Raw genomic sequence first — 18,165 nt, forward strand, 5'->3', positions numbered from 1 at the left:
CGGAGCGACCAACAGAAGCTCCCCAGCAGCTGCAACAATCGACGCGCAGGATGTGGTGGAATTGGCATACCCACTCACTCATATAGACAGCGTAGACATGGGTGAGAGGGCTCTCGGTGGCTTTTTGTGTCTTCCCCAGTTTAGACACGATACATACGTAACACGTGACGTACGTAGATGTACTGCTTATTCGAGCAATCCGCGTTGTTTAGAGATAAATTGAGCTGTTTCCCCATTTCTGCCTGGTTTTTGAGCATGTTTTGTATGTATGCATGGGCATGTTGGCACGAAGCTGGCTTTTCCCCAAATACGACTTGGCCCGTATATAAAAAGAATGCATATAAGCGCATCGGAAAACGTTAGAAACTTCGAAGCTGCTCTTCATATCTTTCTTTATTCGAATTTAGAAATACGTCTATCCTATTCTCGGATTCTTTATACGTAAGGTCTGGTTTGGATATACAGTTCAGTTATACAGTCGTTATTTACCCCTCGTCTCCTCTATTTTTTGAACCCCGGGCTCATGGGCGCCAGCGAGCTCCAGCCGCCCCATGCCGCACCAGCACGCCGTGTCGCCCTCCCGCTCCATCTGCACCGTGCTGTCGATGCCGTTCTCCAGCAGGTAGTTCCCGACCCGCTCGCGGACGTCCTCCATGTCGGCCCCGCGCACCGCCGCCACGTGGATCACGCCGATGAGCTTGGTGCGGGACTCGCCGACGCTGCCGGTCCGGTCGTCCTCCCAAATCTTGGGGACCGCGTACGACGCGACCCCGCGCACGCCTGTGATGCCCGACAGCGTGTTCCGCAGGTTGTACTCGGTGTCGTCGGGGTTCGTCAGCAGCAGCTTGTGCGCCGACGACTTGACGAGCGGCACGGCCGTCATGCCGATCAGGTACGCGATCAGGAACGAGGCGACAGGGTCCCAGCCGGACCAGGGGATGAAGTAGGTCAGAATCGTCGAGAAGATGACGGATGCGCTTCCAAGTGTGTCAGCCAAAATATGCAGGTAAATTCCGTGCATGTTCTCGTTGTCGTGAGAGTGGCCATGCGAATGACCGTGGGAGTGGCCGTGATCGTGCCCGTGTCCGTGATCGTGGCCATGGTCGTGACCATGATGGGCGTGCGACCCAAAAGCGAAAATGCCCAGCAAGTTCACAATCAACCCCAAAGTGCTGACCACAAACAAGTCCAGGAGTCGTTTCGTCTCCCTACCCTCCATGAGCCGTTCAACACCTTCAAACATGATTTCCACGCTGATAAGTCTGAATCAAGATATTAGCATCATGGACCATGTCAACACCAAAAGTTTACCTACATCAGGAAAATGCCATTGGCGAAGCCACTCAGCGTCTCGATTTTTCCGAATCCGTAGGGAAATCGTTCGCTGGGTGCCCATTTGCTCATCACCGCCGCGAATAACCCCACGGCCAAAGCCACACAATCGAAAAACATGTGTATGCTGTCGCTGAGCAAGCCCAAAGAGTCGGTTACATAGCCGTAAAAGGCTTGGACAGCCATGAAGGAAAAGTTGACGCTGGCGCATAGTTGTTAGCTTAACGTCCCATTATTCCCTTGGGGGCAAAAAAAATGGTATCCCCCTGGTGGCGACAACGCTGCCTTTCGTGTAATCGGTACTTTTCGCAATAATTGATACATCTATTTGTCTAATCGGGCATTACATCCAGTAGAGTAAACATCATGCCCAGTGGAATAAACATTATACCACGGTAGCCTTATTAAATCTTCCTCGATGTACCTAGACAGGACGGATGGCATAGTGGGGGCAGCGGTGTCGCCATTAAGGGGATAGGAGGCACGTACATCATAAAGTAGAATATGCGCCTCGAGTCCTTCTCCGTCATGACAGAGTGTATAAGTGGCCAGCGAGACGTATATGGTAGTAACAAGCCGGTAAATTTGGAATGATGCGCCGCATGAACGTGGCCGTGGTCGTGGGCGTGAGCGTGGACGTGGTTGTGGCCGTGGTTGTGGCCGTGGTCGTGGCCGTGGTCGTGGTCGTGGCCGTGGTCGTGGCCGTGGTCATGATCGTGATCGTGATGGTGGCCGGCAGGAGTTCTGTCGAAATAGGCGGAACCGTTCAGGCCGGGTGTAGCAGGAGATGCGTCCTGTACTGGACTCAGCGTATTCCCGCCCATCGCATTGCCTGAGGTCTTTCTAGAGAGTGGCGAGGGTCTGTTCTCTCGCCTTTGCATGGGCAGAAAGGAGTTGGCCTTGTACTGAGTCGTGTTCTGGGTGTGCGCGGCGGCGTGGGCGTGGTCGTCGCCCTCGCTGTGGTACTGGTCATGACTCTGGCTGCGGCTGTGGCCGTGGCCGTGGCCGTGGCCGTGGCCGTTGGCGTAGGCATTCAGAGACTCCAAGCTCTGGCTGTAGGAATGCATGCTGGCGCTGCTGCCACGGTCGGATCGTCTGGAGTGGCCAAAGGTTGGCGGCGAGCGGGAATGAGAGTGAGATTGGACATGTTCGTGGCCATGATGGGCATGGTTGAGGGGGCAGAGGAGGCGTGGGAAAGGCATATGACGATGCCATGGTGTTATCGGGAGTTGCGAGTCACGCAGACGCAGTCTGTCTATTGTGCCACTTCGACGAAGAAGCTTAATCGAAGGTTGCGGCCTAGTGTCTGTCGTCGCAACCTGTCGGTGCAGCACAGCGCAGCACAGGAAAGTGGTGGATTTGAGGTCAGTGCGACCCCGAGCTTGTATCAGCTGGCACTTCATGGAGTTTGTCGAGTGGGATCGATAATTGGGGATTGGGATTGCAGCAGCTGAAAGTCCTCTTGGAATTCCCCGAACAAGTAGAGATGGTGTTCGATGACGCGAAAGTATGTAGGTACAGGTGTGGAATTGAATTGGAACAGAAACAGCTGAACGGATTCGTCGCGTTGTCTCACCGAGACTTCTTTGGAAATGTTCGATTGACCCGCACACGTTCTCGGTGCGAAGGGGGCGCACCAAGTGTAAGCGCGGGACGGGGCGTCAGGGAGGCGACCTTAGTTCGGCTGGTGGCACAACTATGATGTCGTCGTGTCGTCGTCGTATCAATCCAGGCCAGTTCTCGATCTACTGCCAGCCAATTCGGAGAAATGGAGAGAAGAGCAGGAGAGTAAAAAGACGAGGAGGACAGAAGATGCCACCTGCAGACGTCGACATGTTGTTTGCCCTGCCCAATCTGGTTCGGGTATTGCCCATCGCTAAGCTAATCTCCATCCCCCTGTTCTGCTCGCTGCAATCTGGCAGTACTGGTGCTGCAGTTGTTATCTGTCGACCTGCTGATGGGTCACAAGGTTCGGGGAGGTTGAAACTTGACAGGCACTAAAATTGGCGGAGCTTGGCACCCGCTCGCCATCTCAGGTCCCTTATGCTTTGTTCGGTCTGCTTCATTTTATGCCATTCTCCAGCCGCAAGAACAAATTTCAAAAGATAAGAATGGTGTTTGGGCAATGTTCATTCAATAGATAAGATTGGGAGAAAAGAATTGAGAAAAGAATGTGTTTATGAGATCGCAAGAATCTTGGTGCAGTGTTGGAGGTATGCTACAAGTATCTTGGAACCAGTGCTGTGAGTGAACCATCTTCCTTGCATCTCGTCACGCACTGGACGATGCATTATCTCCTAGCGGGGAAACACAGGGCAAGGCCTGCCGTCTGCCTGCCCCCCCATTGAGGCCTCTGATTTGATGCCTGGCAGTTGCGACGCTAAAATTGGCTCCTTGCTGCAAGGTCCCCCAATGATCCATATGACTGTGATTGAGCTCTGAGCTGAAAGCGTCCCTGCGGGAAACTCGGGTAATTTTTGGCGACGATGCCTGGCGGGGAGGGAGTCCGTGCTGCATTTCGTAACAACCAGTCTCCCAAACTTCGAGCTCGGATTGACGGCCGCTAGCGCCAAGCATTGAGGTTGGAAGTTGGTCAAGTTGGCATTTTACAGGCGGATGTCATCCCAAAAGGCTGGAATCATAAATGCAAATGAGATGAATCTTCGTCGAAACCTTGAGTAGGTAAGTTCAACTTCACACGCGACGACAGTACTGCTGGCTAACAATGATCAGTAGAAACAAAACCGAAAAGGACATCTTGTATTTTGGCACTGGCGCGCTGGTTACACACACATACACATACTGATGGCCTCGTCATAAGAAGGCCCAGTCCAGTAACAAAGCTCACCCTCAGTCTCATCGCGTCCAGATCATGGCAATCTTGATCATCTTTCTCACAAGTCTTCTGGCTGCAATTCTTGTCTCCGCTATCATGCTGCTACCGTCGCGATATGTCAAACACTCGCCAGCCACCAAGGAGTCGACTAGAGTCCACGTCCTTGTGCTGGGTGACATTGGACGTAGCCCCCGTATGAATTACCATGCGCGGAGTATTGCCAGTCATGGTGGTTATGTAGATCTCATAGGATATGATGGTAAGCCCTGTCTTCTGTGTCTAGAGCTTTCTCGATTGCGAGCTGACATTAGTACCACCTGATAGAGTCGCCGATTCTTCCCGACCTCCTGAGCGATGAGCGGGTCAATGTATATGGACTTGCCACACCACCCGCGGTGCTCAAGTCGCTTCCGTTTCTGATCGCAGGGCCACTCAAGGTTCTCTGGCAGATTTGGACTCTAATACGCGTGCTTGGCTACGACACTCCGCCTGCACGCTGGTTGTTGGTCCAGAACCCCCTTCCATCCCCACCCTGGTCATTGCCCTTATCATATGTTGCCTGCGCAACACCCATCTCATGATCGACTGGCACAACTATGGCTGGACCATCCTCGCTGGTACTCGAGGAGCAGATCACCCGTTTGTCAGGATCTCAAAGGCCTACGAATGCGCCCTAGGTCGCGCTGCGCCAACGGCCAACATCACCGTCACCCATGCCATGGAAAGGCAACTAAAAGAAGCACCGTACCATATCAAGACCCCCATTCTGACTCTACACGACCGGCCCGCCGACATATTCCAACCCCTCCGTTCCGAGCAGGACCGACGAGCGTTCCTGGAGAAACTGCCCGAGACCAAAGACGTGGCCCAGGACATCGTGGCGGGCCGGATGAAGCTCGTCGTGAGCAGCACGAGCTGGACGCCCGACGAAGACTTCTCGCTCCTCCTGGACGGCCTCGTCACGTACGCCAAGGTGTACGCGACCCCGATCCTCGCCATCATCACGGGCAAGGGCCCGCAGAAGGCCCACTACCTGGAGCGCATCGCGCGGCTGACCGAGGACGGGCAGCTGCCCAACATCCGCATCGGCACGGCCTGGCTGTCCATGGAGGACTACGCGACCCTGCTGAGCTGCGCCGACCTGGGCGTCTGCCTGCACATGTCGAGCTCCGGCGTCGACCTGCCGATGAAGGTCGTCGACATGTTCGGCTCGGGCCTGCCCGTCGCCGCGTACGCCAACTACGAGAGCTTCGGGGAGCTGGTCAAGGAGGGGGTCAACGGCTGCGGCTTCGAGACGGCCGATGAGCTCGCGGCGACCCTGGGACGTCTCTTTACGGAGGAGGGCGCCCATGAGCTGAAGCATCTTCGGGAGGGCGCGTGTAAGGAGGGTAGCTTGCGCTGGGACGAAGAGTGGGATCGTGTCATTGGACGTGTGCTTGGTGTGATTGAGTAGACTGCCTATGAATGAAATAACTATAATGTGCACATACACATCTATGTCTTCCAACTCGCTTCAAATGATACCACCCGCCCCCCTCCCCCTTACTACTACTACCCCTGAGCCCCCACCCCCATGAACCAAACCACCGGCGCTGTATCCGTGAACCGCTTCTCATCCTCCTCGAACCTCTGCTTCTCCTCATCCGGCGTCTTCGTCAGCATATCGTCGACGGCGTCCATGTCCCGCCACTCGGCCTCGAAGATCATCGCGTACGGATCCCCCGCCGTCTGGGACTGGGACTGGAGGGCGCGGTAGCCGACGAGGCCGAACGGCGTCCAGGACGCGGCCACGGCGGGTACGTGGTGGGATAGGTAGTAGGTGCTGTTGAAGACGGGGGTCGCGGGGTAGGCGATCAGCATGGTTACGGGGGCACCCGCTGTCGCTGCGGTGAGGGGGTTGCTGGTGGTGGTGCTGGCTAGGAGGAGTGCCAAGGAGGGATAGAGTCGCATCTTGTACGAAACTGACTCGTCACCGGGCCAAGAAGTGCGTAGGGACGAGATTCCACGAGAAGTGGGCAACCAGATGAAGATATGCTTCCTTTGAGGGATCGGTGGCTACTGAGAGCAGTTCTTCAGTGGAAAACTGATGAGGTTATGAAGTGATCGCCTTTGTGTACGTTAAGACAGCAATGGCAAGTCTTCCCGTGTTCCTACCGTGGAAGTTACATGTGAGAAGAACAAAAGTTGACGATGAATCGCTGTACTTCCATCCCTAAGCACGTGTCTCCAAAGCTAGGAGCGACACAACCCTCATGCGATTGGACGTTGCTGGTTGGTGACATTGCAATCTGGCTAAATGGCAGCCATTTTGCCATCGGAACATGTAGACTCTACGTCGTCGCAAAATCAAGACCCGCACGTCAGTATCTGCGTGCACTTTAGTGATAATCGGTCAAAAATACTTATTACGTGGTTAAGAAGAAATACTGACTATATGTACCCCTATTCTGACCTGGCCCCCTCTTGAATAGGGGTAGCTCCTATATCCCATCTCGACGTGCGGAGATGTTCAAGTTCAGAAGACGCCGTATAAAAGTGTCTTTACTAAGTGTCATCGAATCGCCGAATCCTGTTTATTACCGGTCGAGCAGTCAAGAGCTCGGCACTTCCAGAATGTCGTGCGTCCATGGTCAGTTTGTACGCCCCAGGAATGGACCCAACCGCCGTTAAGAGAGCAGCTCATAGATCCAACCTCCGTATCGTTCTTCCGATCACTCAGAGCGCAAGAAAACCGTCGAACACAAATTTTTTAAGATGGCATTTCCCCGGCCAATCGTATTATCATGCGAAATTATATACAATCTTCACCCGCTCGCGACTTTTGTCGACGAAAATCATCGCGTGGCTGCATCGACCTCGCTCTTGCGCCACCCTCCTGGGGTGTGCTTTATACAAAAGTTATTGCAACATCGCCGATAATCAATCATCGCATTCCCGGGGAGGTTTTATTATTATTCGCTTTCCCGTTATTCTTACTTTCTCTTTCTCCTTATAATGGTGGACCGATCCAACCCAAACCGATCAATCCTCGCCGAGGCTCTCGCGCACGCACTTCCGGACGCGCTTGCGGAACTCCTTGGGCCCGCCCTCGCGCTCGGCGCGGAGCAGCTTGGCGGCGTCGAGGTTGGCGGGGCTCTCGTCGTTGGGCTCGCTGAAGAGGCTGATGACGCTGACGAGGATGGTCTCGGGGGGTCTGGACGGGCGACCAGCGCTCCGAGGCCGACTCGTACCCGTACCGGTCCTCCTCGGGCGGGTGCAGGATCGAGATGCAGAGCTCGCCCGACGGGTAGATGTTGGGGTGGAAGGGCACGGGGGTCTGGAACACCAGCTTCGGCGGCATGAGCGGGTACTCGGCGGGGAAGGTCATGTAGGCGCGGAAGTAGGCTCCTGTTCGGTTTCGTAAAAGGGGATCGTTGTCAGTCGGATGCTCGATCCGGGCTCGCCTTCCCGATACGGGACCGGGTGTACTGAGACCAAGAGGTTGATTGAGGGGTGAGAAGCTTACCACCGTAGTATTTGCAGTCATCGTTAATCATGAGCATGACCTCCCACTCGAAGATATTGGTATCCTTGACCAGACCGACGGAGATGCCGGGCAAGTCCTTGGCGCGCTTCATTTCCATCAACTGTCTCTGCAGCAACCTCGCCGAGCCAGAATTCTGGCCCGACGCGGCCGCGTTCGGCGTGGTAGACATGTTTTATCTTGTCGTCGCGACGGCACTTTGATATACCTAGGTCGGGATTGGTCGAGAAGCAAAGTATTGGTGGGTGGTACTAGATATGTATGTACGCAGGTAGGTCGGTAGGGATTCAGCTTTCACTGGAGATGGTTGATAAGCAGTACCTCAACTGTCTGTTGCTTGTGAAGTAGAAGTAGTAGTACGTTTGGCCGGCAGCGAAGTTTCGAAAATAAATAGGTCGGTAAGTTGAGTATTGCAAAGGCTTCGGCAGGTTTGGGGGATTAGGTGTATGCTAGGCGTTTTGGTTAGGAAGAGACGGGGTGATGCTTTATCATGGTCGATCATGAACTACCTCAGGTAGGGGCTGGGCGGTGGGTTGGTGATAGCGGGGTTCTTATTCTGTATGCGAGGTCAGGTTAGCCGGAGTGGAAGGTGGAAAGCTGACAAGAGGTGCTGAGGTGGGGTTGGCCCAGCTAAAACCACTGTTCACGGTACGTCAGGGACCACGCCTAAGCCAGATGAAGCTACTTCTGTAGCTCCAGTGATGGTGCGCCAGGGTTGCTGCTGCAGCCTGCAGGCCGAGGAAGTGTGTGGATGAGATCATGGGGCACCGCATATTCCCGAGTCTTAGGTCGAGTTGGGATTGAATTCAACAACTTGACGCCTCGGTATTAGACAGATGGCAGATCTACTGCTTCGGGCAGCGCAATCTGCATGTCTGACCCTGCCCTGCATCGGGAGCCTCGATCTCAAGGGTTTCGTTTGGCCCCGAGGCAAGGGTTCTTGCAGATCACCGTCGCACAGACATCTTCAAAAATGTGGCAGGCCGCATGCCATGCGATGATTCCGTGCCGACCCCTGAATTGCATGTCAGACCTTCTAACCTAGCATGTCATGTACATGCACATCTTACTGGCATGGTGCTCACTCCAACATTTGTTTTCGAGACATTAATTATTACGTCTATTGCTGTTCCTAGAAATACCAATCCTGCATTCTGCTCCGGTCCCGTTCCCGAACCTTAATCAAACAGCTACGTTAACATAAGCGAGTGTGTCTATTTGCCGTGGCTGATGAAAGCAAGTGTTTGCTCAATTCGGCGTGTACCGGCCAACGAGACCACCGCCACCGGGCCACGATCCCTCGAATCCCTTTTGCGTCTCAATGTTGGTCCCGTCCGCCAGCCGCATCACGGCCCACGAGTCCTTGGAGCACAGGCCGAATGCCTGCAGGTTCTGCGGCGTCTGGGTGATCCAGTGCATGTGGTCTGGTGGAAATGTCAGTCAGTTATTCCAACAATAAGGACGGTATATAGTCGAAAGATGAGACAGGTAGGGTACTAGGTAAGTACTTACTTTGGCACTGGAAGTTCCCAGCGCAAGCCTGGTACCCCGGCCCGCTGAAGAAGGCCCAAGACGCCGAAGCATACGTGTAAATATTGGAGCCGCCCTGGATATAGTTGGCGAACCCCATCCGGCAGCGCGTATCGCCGCTGCCGCACCAGCTGAAGTCCGGGTCCCCCCAGCCCTGAACGTCCGCAGTCCACGGCTTCGGCGGCACGCTGCCCGCCGGCACGTGGTCGCCCTGGTCGTAGTTGGTCTCGGTCTGCAGCAGCGACACCATGACGTTGCTGGCGCCCCGCAGGTTCAGCTGGTACAGCCACCAGTGCTCGCTGCCGAGGGCGTGCAGCCAGGTGCCCCGGGTCGACTCGACGAGCGCGCCGCCCTTGGCCGCGATGTTCGACCCACCCGCGAAGTCCTCGGTCGTGTGGTCCGCGACCCAGTTCCACACGTTCTCGACGTACGCCGATGATGTTTTGGCGAAGTGCAGGCCCAGGTACGCGCCGCGGCACTGGTTGTCGGCGTCGCCGCACGCGTCCGTCAGGCCCGGCGCGCCGCGCGTGCCGCCCACCGTCACCAGCGAGTTCCAGAGCGCGACTTGCCCCGGCGCGGAGCCGGCCATGTTGAACTGCACGAGGATGGCGCCCGGGAGCACGTCCGACACGGTGAACCGCATGTCCTGGATCTGCGCCGTGCCGACGTCGCCCGCTTTGCCCACGCTCACCACGGGCTTCGGGTTGGCCGAGTCCTTGAAGTAGGCGCCGTGGCCCGTGATGGTGGCCCAGGCCTCGCCCACGATGCGCGAGCCCTTGGGGACCAGCAGTGTGCTGTCGACGCGGTACTTGCCGAAGGGGAAGTAGGCGATCTTGTTCTGGCCGGCGGCGAACGCCAGCACCTTGTTCAGCGCGGCGGCCTCGTCGATGGTGTTGTCGCCCAGGATCTTGACGCCGCCGTTCTGGGCCGGGTCCTTGACGTTGATGAAGTCGCTCGCCGGGTTGTTGGCGTAGTTGGGCGCCGGGGTCACCGGATACTTGCCGCCGGGCGCGAGGGCGGCCGGGCGGCTGTTGGTGGACGCGGTGCTGCCGTAGATGGGGTCGCGGCCGACGGTGTTGCCGTAGGTGAAGGTGTTGACGTGGCTCGAGGGGCCGATGACGGTGCCCTCGGGCACCTGGGCGACGTCCGAGTTGGTGTCCTTGGTAAGGTTCTCGATCATCCACGAGGGGTACGTGGTGGTCACGAAGGTGACGCCCGAGTTCTTGGATGTCGCGTCGATCAGCGACACCCAGGGGGCGCCGCCGGTGACGCGGACGCCGGTGCCGCAGGTATCGAAGGTGGCCCCGATAATGCTGATGGTGTTGCCGCCGGTGATGAGCATGCCGATGGTGTTCTGGTAGAAGTACAGGCCCTTGTAGAGGGCTTGCTGGTGCCCATCGTGCCAGACACCGTTCTATCATCGTCTCAGAGTCAGTACGCCTGATTGGAACCGGGTGTGTGAAAACAGCCGGGGGATATAACGTACCTGGCCCTTTTCAATGCGGGTGTCGGCAAGGCCCAGCGTGGAGCCTCTGCCGAGCCTGATACCAGTGTGGCCATTGCCGTTGCTGGAAGAAGCCATGGTGATCTTGACGTTCTGCAGCTGTGCGCCCTGAGCGACGCCCCACCACAGCGCAGTGAAAGCATTGCCTATTACCCGCCAGGGGTTGTCAGTCCACCGAAATCGAGGTCTGGATCAGAGGCGAAAGGAGTAAGTAGTTACCTCCAGGAATCTTGGTGGTATCCAGGATAATGTTCTTCAAGCCCACGGTGAAGGAGAGCTCTCCGGAAACCCCAGTCGTGGGATCTTGGCCTACGAAATTGTCAGTTAAGTAAGAGCATACTTGAGATGAATGAAAGGTCGATATACCTGAAAGGAGCGTCGCGTCATCGCTCCAGAAGTTGGCTGCAGCTCTGATAACTGGCGGCTGTTGGTCCTTGTCAGTGACTGGATCGTGCTTGCACTCAATCTCCAGAGGGGTGCCAAACTTACGTTGGTAGCATCTCCCATGATGATGGTGTCGGTGTTCATGTAGATGGTCTTGCTGACTTCGTAGGTTCCCGGCGGGAGGTACACAACCTGTGCGACATGTCAGTCTCTCGCTGAATATGGCTATGTTGCCGCTACACATAAGGGGGCACATACACGAGGCTGGGAGGCAAGCCATTGTCCGTGACGCTTGGCGCCGTCAGTGCCGTCGTTGATGGCCGCCTGGATGCCGTTGCCGTCGCCGGCTTTCACGGCCTTGTAGACGGCGTAGTTGTAGTCCTGGTCGAGGTCCGGGGCGTAGCCGCGGGCATTGCCGGTGTGGTCCATGTTGGCGTACCAGTACCCGGAGGCCCGGAAGAGGAGGTCCGGGAGGGTAACATTGACGTCGATTTCGGCGGCAATAGCAAGAGGCGAGGCGACCACGGCCTGGACCGCGAGGACGGCGGCCGCGATGAGGGTGGATCTCATCATGGTCGTTGGTAGTCGGTTGGTTCGACTGTCGACCTTACCTAGGACTGATACTTAGGATAGAACACAGGAACGAACTGCCGATAGGGAACCGGAATTCAATAGTAAACGGCAGCCATCTTAGGACTTCTTATATATACCAGCTAAGGCCCAAAAGCAACACTAGGGGCTCCTCCTCGGAGATTGGCCATGATGCTGCGCGCGGGCTAGCGCTGAAGTTCACCATAAGGCTACTGTTGAAATACAGGGATGTTCTCACTCAGCTGGACTAGCCCATCTGCCCATCTCGCGTGCGGATCGATGCTAATTCGGCCCATCCCCTTCAAGGCCGCCAAGGCAGGGCGGTCCCACATGGTCGGGACGCATATCCCTTGTCGGGAGCGTCATCCATCTCAAGGCGCTAGCTGCGGTGAGCTTAGTAACAGGGGGGCCGATTCAGCTGCGCTTACGGGCGGACCGGTCCCGCAATCTTATTTCATGCACGACTACATATCTGTATACGGCCAGCCGTTTTTAGCTGCTGCTATTTTTGACCATCGTGAAATCCCATATACCTTACTCGAGCCTCCAAGAAAAACCCATTCCTCTGGCAATAAATCGAGTTCTCCGTACAGACGACATTCTGGCGCGAAGAAGCGAGGAAATAAGCACGCGATGGCACGTGTTTGCCCCTGCTTCCACGCACGAGGGTGGTATAGCGCCTTAGTAAGCAAACTACTACCCCGGTGAAGATCACATCCACTTACCTTACTCATGCCCGAAAGCCATGGTGCACCCTCACCGCCTGGGCCATACTCGATCACCAAAAATTCTCTCGAAAAGGCATCAGACGTGGTCGCCAGATCGCAGCTTATTCATCTCCACTGGAACTGGATCATGCAGCTCAGGCTGGTAAGGTAATCAGATGAACTGGGCATGTTCGGATGCTCCTAGTAGACCCAGGGTATATAGATACGCACCCCACAGCTGGCATCAGCACTACTGCATTCAAGTGCTTGATGAGGGAAAGACGACCGTTTACTTGCAGGGGATCGATCCTGAAGAGGCTAGCACTCCCGAAAGTGCAAAAAGGAGAGTGCCCAAGCTTGGCGAAACGATCTATCGTGTCATCTGATGTCCTCGATGGTCATCAGCATACATGGGAATAACAGCCAACGGGCAGACTATCGGTGTGCTGTGGTGATAGTGGCATGCGGGCAATGACTGACTTGCCCATATGGAGAGGAATGCAGCCCAGATTCAACCGGCACTGATATACAACCTGGCTGGGTAATAGCCATGCTCCCGCATGTTGTATTTGCACCCTGGGTAGCAGCAAGAGGAAATTTATTCAGTAATGTTACACAAGTGGCGTTATTCTTTTTCGAAAAATGAAATTATATTTTTAACGTTCTTCGTAAAATGATTATTGTTTTCGTAGGAAAAATAGAAAACCTACTTACGTTTATCACTTTTTTTTAGTTTAAAGGAGAAATTCTGCAACCGAGGGAGTACTCGGTCCGCTTGAGCTATGTTTACAATGCGCAGACGGTTAGTATGTATTTCGTGGCGATAAGATAGGAGGGGGTTATGTGGTTTGAGGTAAGGCCGGTGGGCGGGCTGAAAACCTAAGAGAGAAGGAAGAAAAAAAAGCACTAAGCTTACCTCGTGGATGGGGTGCTTCCCCTCCTCCTCGATAACCTGCATCAAGTCCTCGTCGACAAGTCGAACCACCTGAGTCGCCTCCTCCAAAGCCATGCCGCCGCATGTGGGTTCGCCGACCGAATTGCAGACAGCCTCCAGCATCTTGGCGAACTGCGAGCCTTCTTCCAAGAGACCCACACCCACCGGCGATGATGAGGAGGCGGCGTGGCCCGACGTGGTGGTCTCGTACCCGGAGAGCACCTCCACGGCCCACACCAGCAAGCTGGCAATGGCGATAGCGGCGGCGACGCTGTAACCCTTCTCCTTCTCCCAGTTCTCTAGGCACATCATGATGTCTTCGGCAGAGTGGGCACAGCGGGCGCGGAACTGGGCATCGGAATCCGCCGTGCGGAACCAGGAGAACACCTTGTCTAGATGCTTGCGCTGGTTGGGGTCGTAGATGACGGGGAACAACAGGCGGGTGACTTGGATGACGCGAGTGTTGAAGAGACACTGCTTGAGAGTGCCGATGTGGTCGAAGCCGAGGTAGGCGGCGAGAGTGGCGAGCAGAGTGTTGCAGGTGCGGCACATGATATCCCCACAGCTAATGCTCACTGTTCAGGTTGCTTGGCCTCTGTTATACTTAATAAGGATAAAGCCGAATACAGCTTTTATTGTTGCAACGGATTACCACGCTGTGGAGGAAAACTGTGGAGGAAAAGTTACATGTATATTGCTGGGATTTGCTCGCTTTGAACTCTTTGCTAGCCGCCTATGATGGCATTCTCCGTCTTGTAGCTGGTGATTGGAAATACAGGACTCTGACACCAGTCAAATGGCAACAGCATGACGAGAGCCAAAAATGTAAAAAGATATTGTTAGTTCATGGGTTGAAACTAGAACTCCACGTTAGTCTGTATTCCACAGTGTACCTAGGCAGCAGGACGTCTTGGAAGACCAAAACAACAAAAGAAAACAAAGGAATACGAGGAAGAACTGAGAGGAGATTCGCAAGCACGCAATTAACAAACTAAATTTGACCTGCATGGCTGTCAATACTGTGGGCCAGACGCAATCCAATCGGGCTTGTGATCCCAAAACACACAGCGACAGACAGTGTGGTATCCCGCAGCACCGCATGTAGTTCAAGTGCTCCAGTCAGCAAGTAGAAGTGCCGATTATATTGATCATTTGCTCTGTATAATGCCTGATTCCAAATGCAACTTTCCATCATGAACCTGCATTATGCCTCGCAATTCGAGGAGTCTCCCTGGGTGATGATGACCAGGCACCAAATGCTAGGAGCAATCCGAGCGATGGCTTGTAGTGCATACCTAGATCATGGATCCAAAAGTTATGGCTTCGTATGCCAGTGCCTTTGGCTTCGACTCTCTGCCAAAACCTAATAAGAAAACACCGAAACTCCCCGTATGGATATATACTTGGGTACCCAGAGCCCGTGTGCACAGCCAATACCCAAGTGAGGCTCGGTTGGGGGAGACATGTGCTCGCCTAAAGATGTCTGGACTGTCAAAAATGTAAAAAGAATAACATATCGCCAGACCCGGGACTCGAACCCGGAACTCCAGCACCGCCCCCTGGCTGGAGGTTTTACCATTAAACTAGCCCGGCTTTGGGTGCCATGCTGGGTGGCATGATTGATGTGTGTGGGGGCGAAAAGGGGTACGAAGGTAGGGGAAGGGGCGAGCCTTGACCGAAGAACGCAGCCCGGCACCAGGAAGAGCCAAATCCGCAGGCAATTTTCGGAAAAGGAGTGCCGTCTCGCCACAACAGCAGGTTGGCTTATTGGAAAGGGGCATTGTTGGCAGGTATCAATACGTTTGGATTTGTAGACGTGTTTCGTCCTCGCTGATGTTGGGTGTCCTTTGCCGATGTACCTGACATGGGTATGAACCTGATATGTGCCCAATGTTGAACTCGGATACTAGAATATAGATATCCTGCTCGATGCAGCATCCCACCTTGTACCAGGGACTCAAGCACTGGCTAGTGCCCGTCAGCCCTGTTGACGATCTCAGCTGAAGCATTTCGGGGTGGGCGGCAGGGCAGGCAGGGTGGCAGGACGAGGATCAATGGGCTGATGACTTGCTCGGAATAGAGCGAGCAGGCGCCACTATCCCATGAAATACTATGCCGATGACGATGGATCGTATTGTACCTTGCTCGGGTTTGTTTGCTTCAACCGCTTTGCCAGTCGCCATTGAACGCATTCCTCCGTCTTCTGGCTGGGACATGGGATTAGGAATTCCTCGCCCCTCGCGAAGGCATCCCAGGCAGCAATCATGAGGGCCATTGCCATCAAGGCGTCGGCTCCCGCGTTATGCGTCCGGCCAATGTGAAGTCTTCTGATGCCTAAGCTATACGCCATCTTCGACAATGATGGTCTACTGGTGCCATGCACATCCCTGGGCGCTCTGGCACCCCGGGCCAGGTCCATGGTGTCTAGCCAACCATCGAAGACAAGTGCAGCCGATGGCCAGTGCTGCGTCAGCACTGTAAGATCCGAGGGCGTGCTGAAACCCACCATCACCAAATATTTCTTGCCGCTTTGCCTTTTCCAAGAGGAGAGGAGGTCAAGCAAGAATCCATCCACGTCCTTGGCACGGATGCTGGCTACACGCGTGGAAAATCGACACGGACACGGCGTATGGCGTGGCACAAAATCCTCTCTAGGCTTGATGTTAAGGGACCAGAGCTCCGAACAGATCTTGTCATTGAGAAACCACAAACCGCCATGTAGCACCCCAGGCGGGATGGGCGTGGCTGGAAGTCCCGGGAGGTACGAAAGGCCGAGTTGGGTGGGATCACTGTAGTGTCCTTCAACATCGAAGCCAACAAAGGCACAGTCGTCGGCGTATTCCTGGAGGATACCGCAGTCCCAGATTTTGTTGCCGACCATCCTCTTGCCCTCGGCTGTTTTATGAAATGGCGTTCTCCGTATCAAGGTGTTGTGCGAAACAGGCCACTCACCAGGATTTTGGCGTGGAGGGCACTTGATGTGTAGAGATGTCATGGTGCAAGAAGTCATGATGCAAAGATTGCCTTCTGCTTTGGTGCTTCAAGTTGCAGCAAATAGATGGAAAAGGATTCCCTGTCAAGTGCAATGTTCCCGGTGTGTGATCGGGGGTTATTCAAAGAAATAACAAAGGTGGGTGTCTAGAAAATGAGACGAACGAGTGTTTGCATATTTATCTATGTGAGACTGCTGCCTGACCCGATGGCCGCTTCAAACTTAATAATGGTCTTGGGCTTTCTCCATTGAATATAATAGAATTTAGCACTCTGATGGTTCTGTGAAAATTTGACTTACACACTGTGGTTCCAGCATAGACCTGATATATTCCCCAAAAGGGCTTTTTTTGTAACGTGGTGCTCTTTACGGATGCTTTATAATGACGAATGTTCTAATATATTGCTGTACGACTAGAGTGTAGCCCACCGTGGCCTCTTTTGTAGAAATAATATACGAGATTCGGATGCATGATTTGAGCACTTTAACCAACGGGGACGACTTACCAACGCTGTACCAAGCATAAAGCCAAGTCTTGATAGGGCTCATTGTTCCCCTGAGAAGACCAAACCTTAATACTTCTGAGTAAACTCAGGGGCGTCAGGGGGCCCACAAACTGTCAGTGTTTTGTCTTCTTACCCGAACATTATACCAACCGGAGAAAGCTTGGGCAACCCCTTTTGGGCAGACCAAATGGAGTTTGTCCAGAACGATCGACTAACCACTATCAGATATGGATTCTCCTGAATATATCAAGGCGCATTTGCTACTACCTCGCGGACTGCCTGACCCTATCCCATCACTATCCTCTTCAACACATTCATGCAGAGAGAGGTAAAAGGACACTCACTAAGCCATGCACATCCAATGTCCCCCTCTCCACGCCCCATCAAACTGGCCTCACCGAACCTCCTCCCTCCTCCGACGCACCCCCCTCTACAAATCCCCCACCGGGAAGCGCTTCCTCCAGAACAAGATCTGGAACTGCACCCTGCTGGCCCAGTATGCCGACGACTGCGCCTTCGTCGGCCTCGACGTCGACGGCGTGGCCAACGCTACCGCGACCCAGATCGGCCTTGTCTACCTACCGCAGCTCCCCAGCACCACACCTATCCCCGAGGACCTGATCCGCGGGCAGCGTCCTCCGGACCTCATGCGCAACTTCGGCGCCGAGGTCTGGTGCCTCAACCTCGACCCGCCCGAGGAAGCGGGCCGGACGGAGACGCCAAAAACCCGCCGTCGCCGGCGGTGTGTCTGGGCCACGCAAGTACTCAACCTCCGCGCCGCCGCCGTGGAAGCGCAGATATGCGAGCTGCTTTCGAAATGGAAAGCGCAGAGCGGGAAGAAGTACCTGGTCTTGGTCGGCTTCAATATGCCGGTGGAGTTCGAAGCCATGGCCACCCTGTTCCCGGCCGCGGCGACGACGGGGCTCCTCGACGGCTGGACCGACGCGCAAGATCTGGCCCGGGACACGAAGCGGTACATTGGCGAGGAAGCCGTCAGACAGCATATGCAGAAGGAACCGGTCAAGCCCTGGTTTCCCGCTTTGGCTACCATGGCGGCCAACCTGGGGATTACCGGGATACCGTCGCCGAAGCATAATGCCGCAACTGATGCCATTATGGCAGTGGCAGTCATGATAGCTGCCTGGAATGCGTATGAACAGGGTATGATACTTGACATTCCTCTCCCCAGAAGCCAAAGGGGACAATCTGCGGATGGCAAATAGATCATACAAGTAAGTCATGATTGAGAAGTCGATAGGCAATTAAGATTATATTAGACAATCCTTAGATTGTCGATATGAAGTAGAATTCTCTCAATCACATCCC

General features: G+C 54.7%; 8 protein-coding genes across 8 annotated transcripts; 2 read left to right on the forward strand and 6 right to left on the reverse strand.

The window, feature by feature from the left end:
- Positions 1-481: 481 nt before the first annotated feature.
- PG997_008061 (cation efflux protein) lies at positions 482-2,735 on the reverse strand (the record flags this gene model as incomplete). The annotated part of the gene is made up of 3 exons (XM_066812376.1): positions 482-1,262; positions 1,316-1,534; positions 1,906-2,735. The coding sequence occupies 3 exons, from the start codon at positions 2,733-2,735 to the stop codon at positions 482-484; spliced, it is 1,830 nt and encodes a 609-aa protein (XP_066667718.1).
- A 1,432-nt stretch (positions 2,736-4,167) lies between these two features.
- On the forward strand, positions 4,168-5,621 carry PG997_008062 (glycosyl transferase group 1; the record flags this gene model as incomplete). The annotated part of the gene is given in 3 exon segments (XM_066812377.1): positions 4,168-4,427; positions 4,493-4,580; positions 4,595-5,621. The coding sequence occupies 3 exon segments, from the start codon at positions 4,205-4,207 to the stop codon at positions 5,619-5,621; spliced, it is 1,338 nt and encodes a 445-aa protein (XP_066667719.1). The 5' UTR covers positions 4,168-4,204.
- A 98-nt stretch (positions 5,622-5,719) lies between these two features.
- On the reverse strand, positions 5,720-6,118 carry PG997_008063 (uncharacterized protein; the record flags this gene model as incomplete). Its single annotated transcript, XM_066812378.1, has 1 exon — positions 5,720-6,118. One exon carries the CDS (start codon positions 6,116-6,118, stop codon positions 5,720-5,722), a length of 399 nt encoding a protein of 132 aa, XP_066667720.1.
- A 1,071-nt stretch (positions 6,119-7,189) lies between these two features.
- Positions 7,190-7,863, reverse strand: PG997_008064 (Ubiquitin-conjugating enzyme- active site protein; the record flags this gene model as incomplete). The annotated part of the gene is given in 3 exon segments (XM_066812379.1): positions 7,190-7,351; positions 7,368-7,555; positions 7,674-7,863. The coding sequence occupies 3 exon segments, from the start codon at positions 7,861-7,863 to the stop codon at positions 7,190-7,192; spliced, it is 540 nt and encodes a 179-aa protein (XP_066667721.1).
- Positions 7,864-8,939: 1,076 nt separating this feature from the next.
- PG997_008065 (glucan endo-1-3-beta-glucosidase) lies at positions 8,940-11,682 on the reverse strand (the record flags this gene model as incomplete). Its single annotated transcript, XM_066812380.1, has 7 exons — positions 8,940-9,115; positions 9,204-10,635; positions 10,708-10,871; positions 10,945-11,034; positions 11,092-11,149; positions 11,215-11,301; positions 11,368-11,682. 7 exons carry the CDS (start codon positions 11,680-11,682, stop codon positions 8,940-8,942), a joined length of 2,322 nt encoding a protein of 773 aa, XP_066667722.1.
- Positions 11,683-12,579: 897 nt separating this feature from the next.
- Positions 12,580-13,893, reverse strand: PG997_008066 (uncharacterized protein; the record flags this gene model as incomplete). The annotated part of the gene is made up of 2 exons (XM_066812381.1): positions 12,580-12,588; positions 13,324-13,893. 2 exons carry the CDS (start codon positions 13,891-13,893, stop codon positions 12,580-12,582), a joined length of 579 nt encoding a protein of 192 aa, XP_066667723.1.
- A 1,558-nt stretch (positions 13,894-15,451) lies between these two features.
- On the reverse strand, positions 15,452-16,336 carry PG997_008067 (uncharacterized protein; the record flags this gene model as incomplete). Its single annotated transcript, XM_066812382.1, has 1 exon — positions 15,452-16,336. The coding sequence occupies one exon, from the start codon at positions 16,334-16,336 to the stop codon at positions 15,452-15,454; it is 885 nt and encodes a 294-aa protein (XP_066667724.1).
- An 853-nt stretch (positions 16,337-17,189) lies between these two features.
- On the forward strand, positions 17,190-18,062 carry PG997_008068 (uncharacterized protein; the record flags this gene model as incomplete). The annotated part of the gene is made up of 1 exon (XM_066812383.1): positions 17,190-18,062. One exon carries the CDS (start codon positions 17,190-17,192, stop codon positions 18,060-18,062), a length of 873 nt encoding a protein of 290 aa, XP_066667725.1.
- Positions 18,063-18,165: the final 103 nt, after the last annotated feature.

Source organism: Apiospora hydei, assembly GCF_038363865.1.
Source record: "Apiospora hydei strain CBS 114990 chromosome Unknown utg000006l_segment0_segment0, whole genome shotgun sequence".
NCBI classification, from domain to species: Eukaryota; Fungi; Ascomycota; class Sordariomycetes; order Amphisphaeriales; family Apiosporaceae; genus Apiospora; species Apiospora hydei.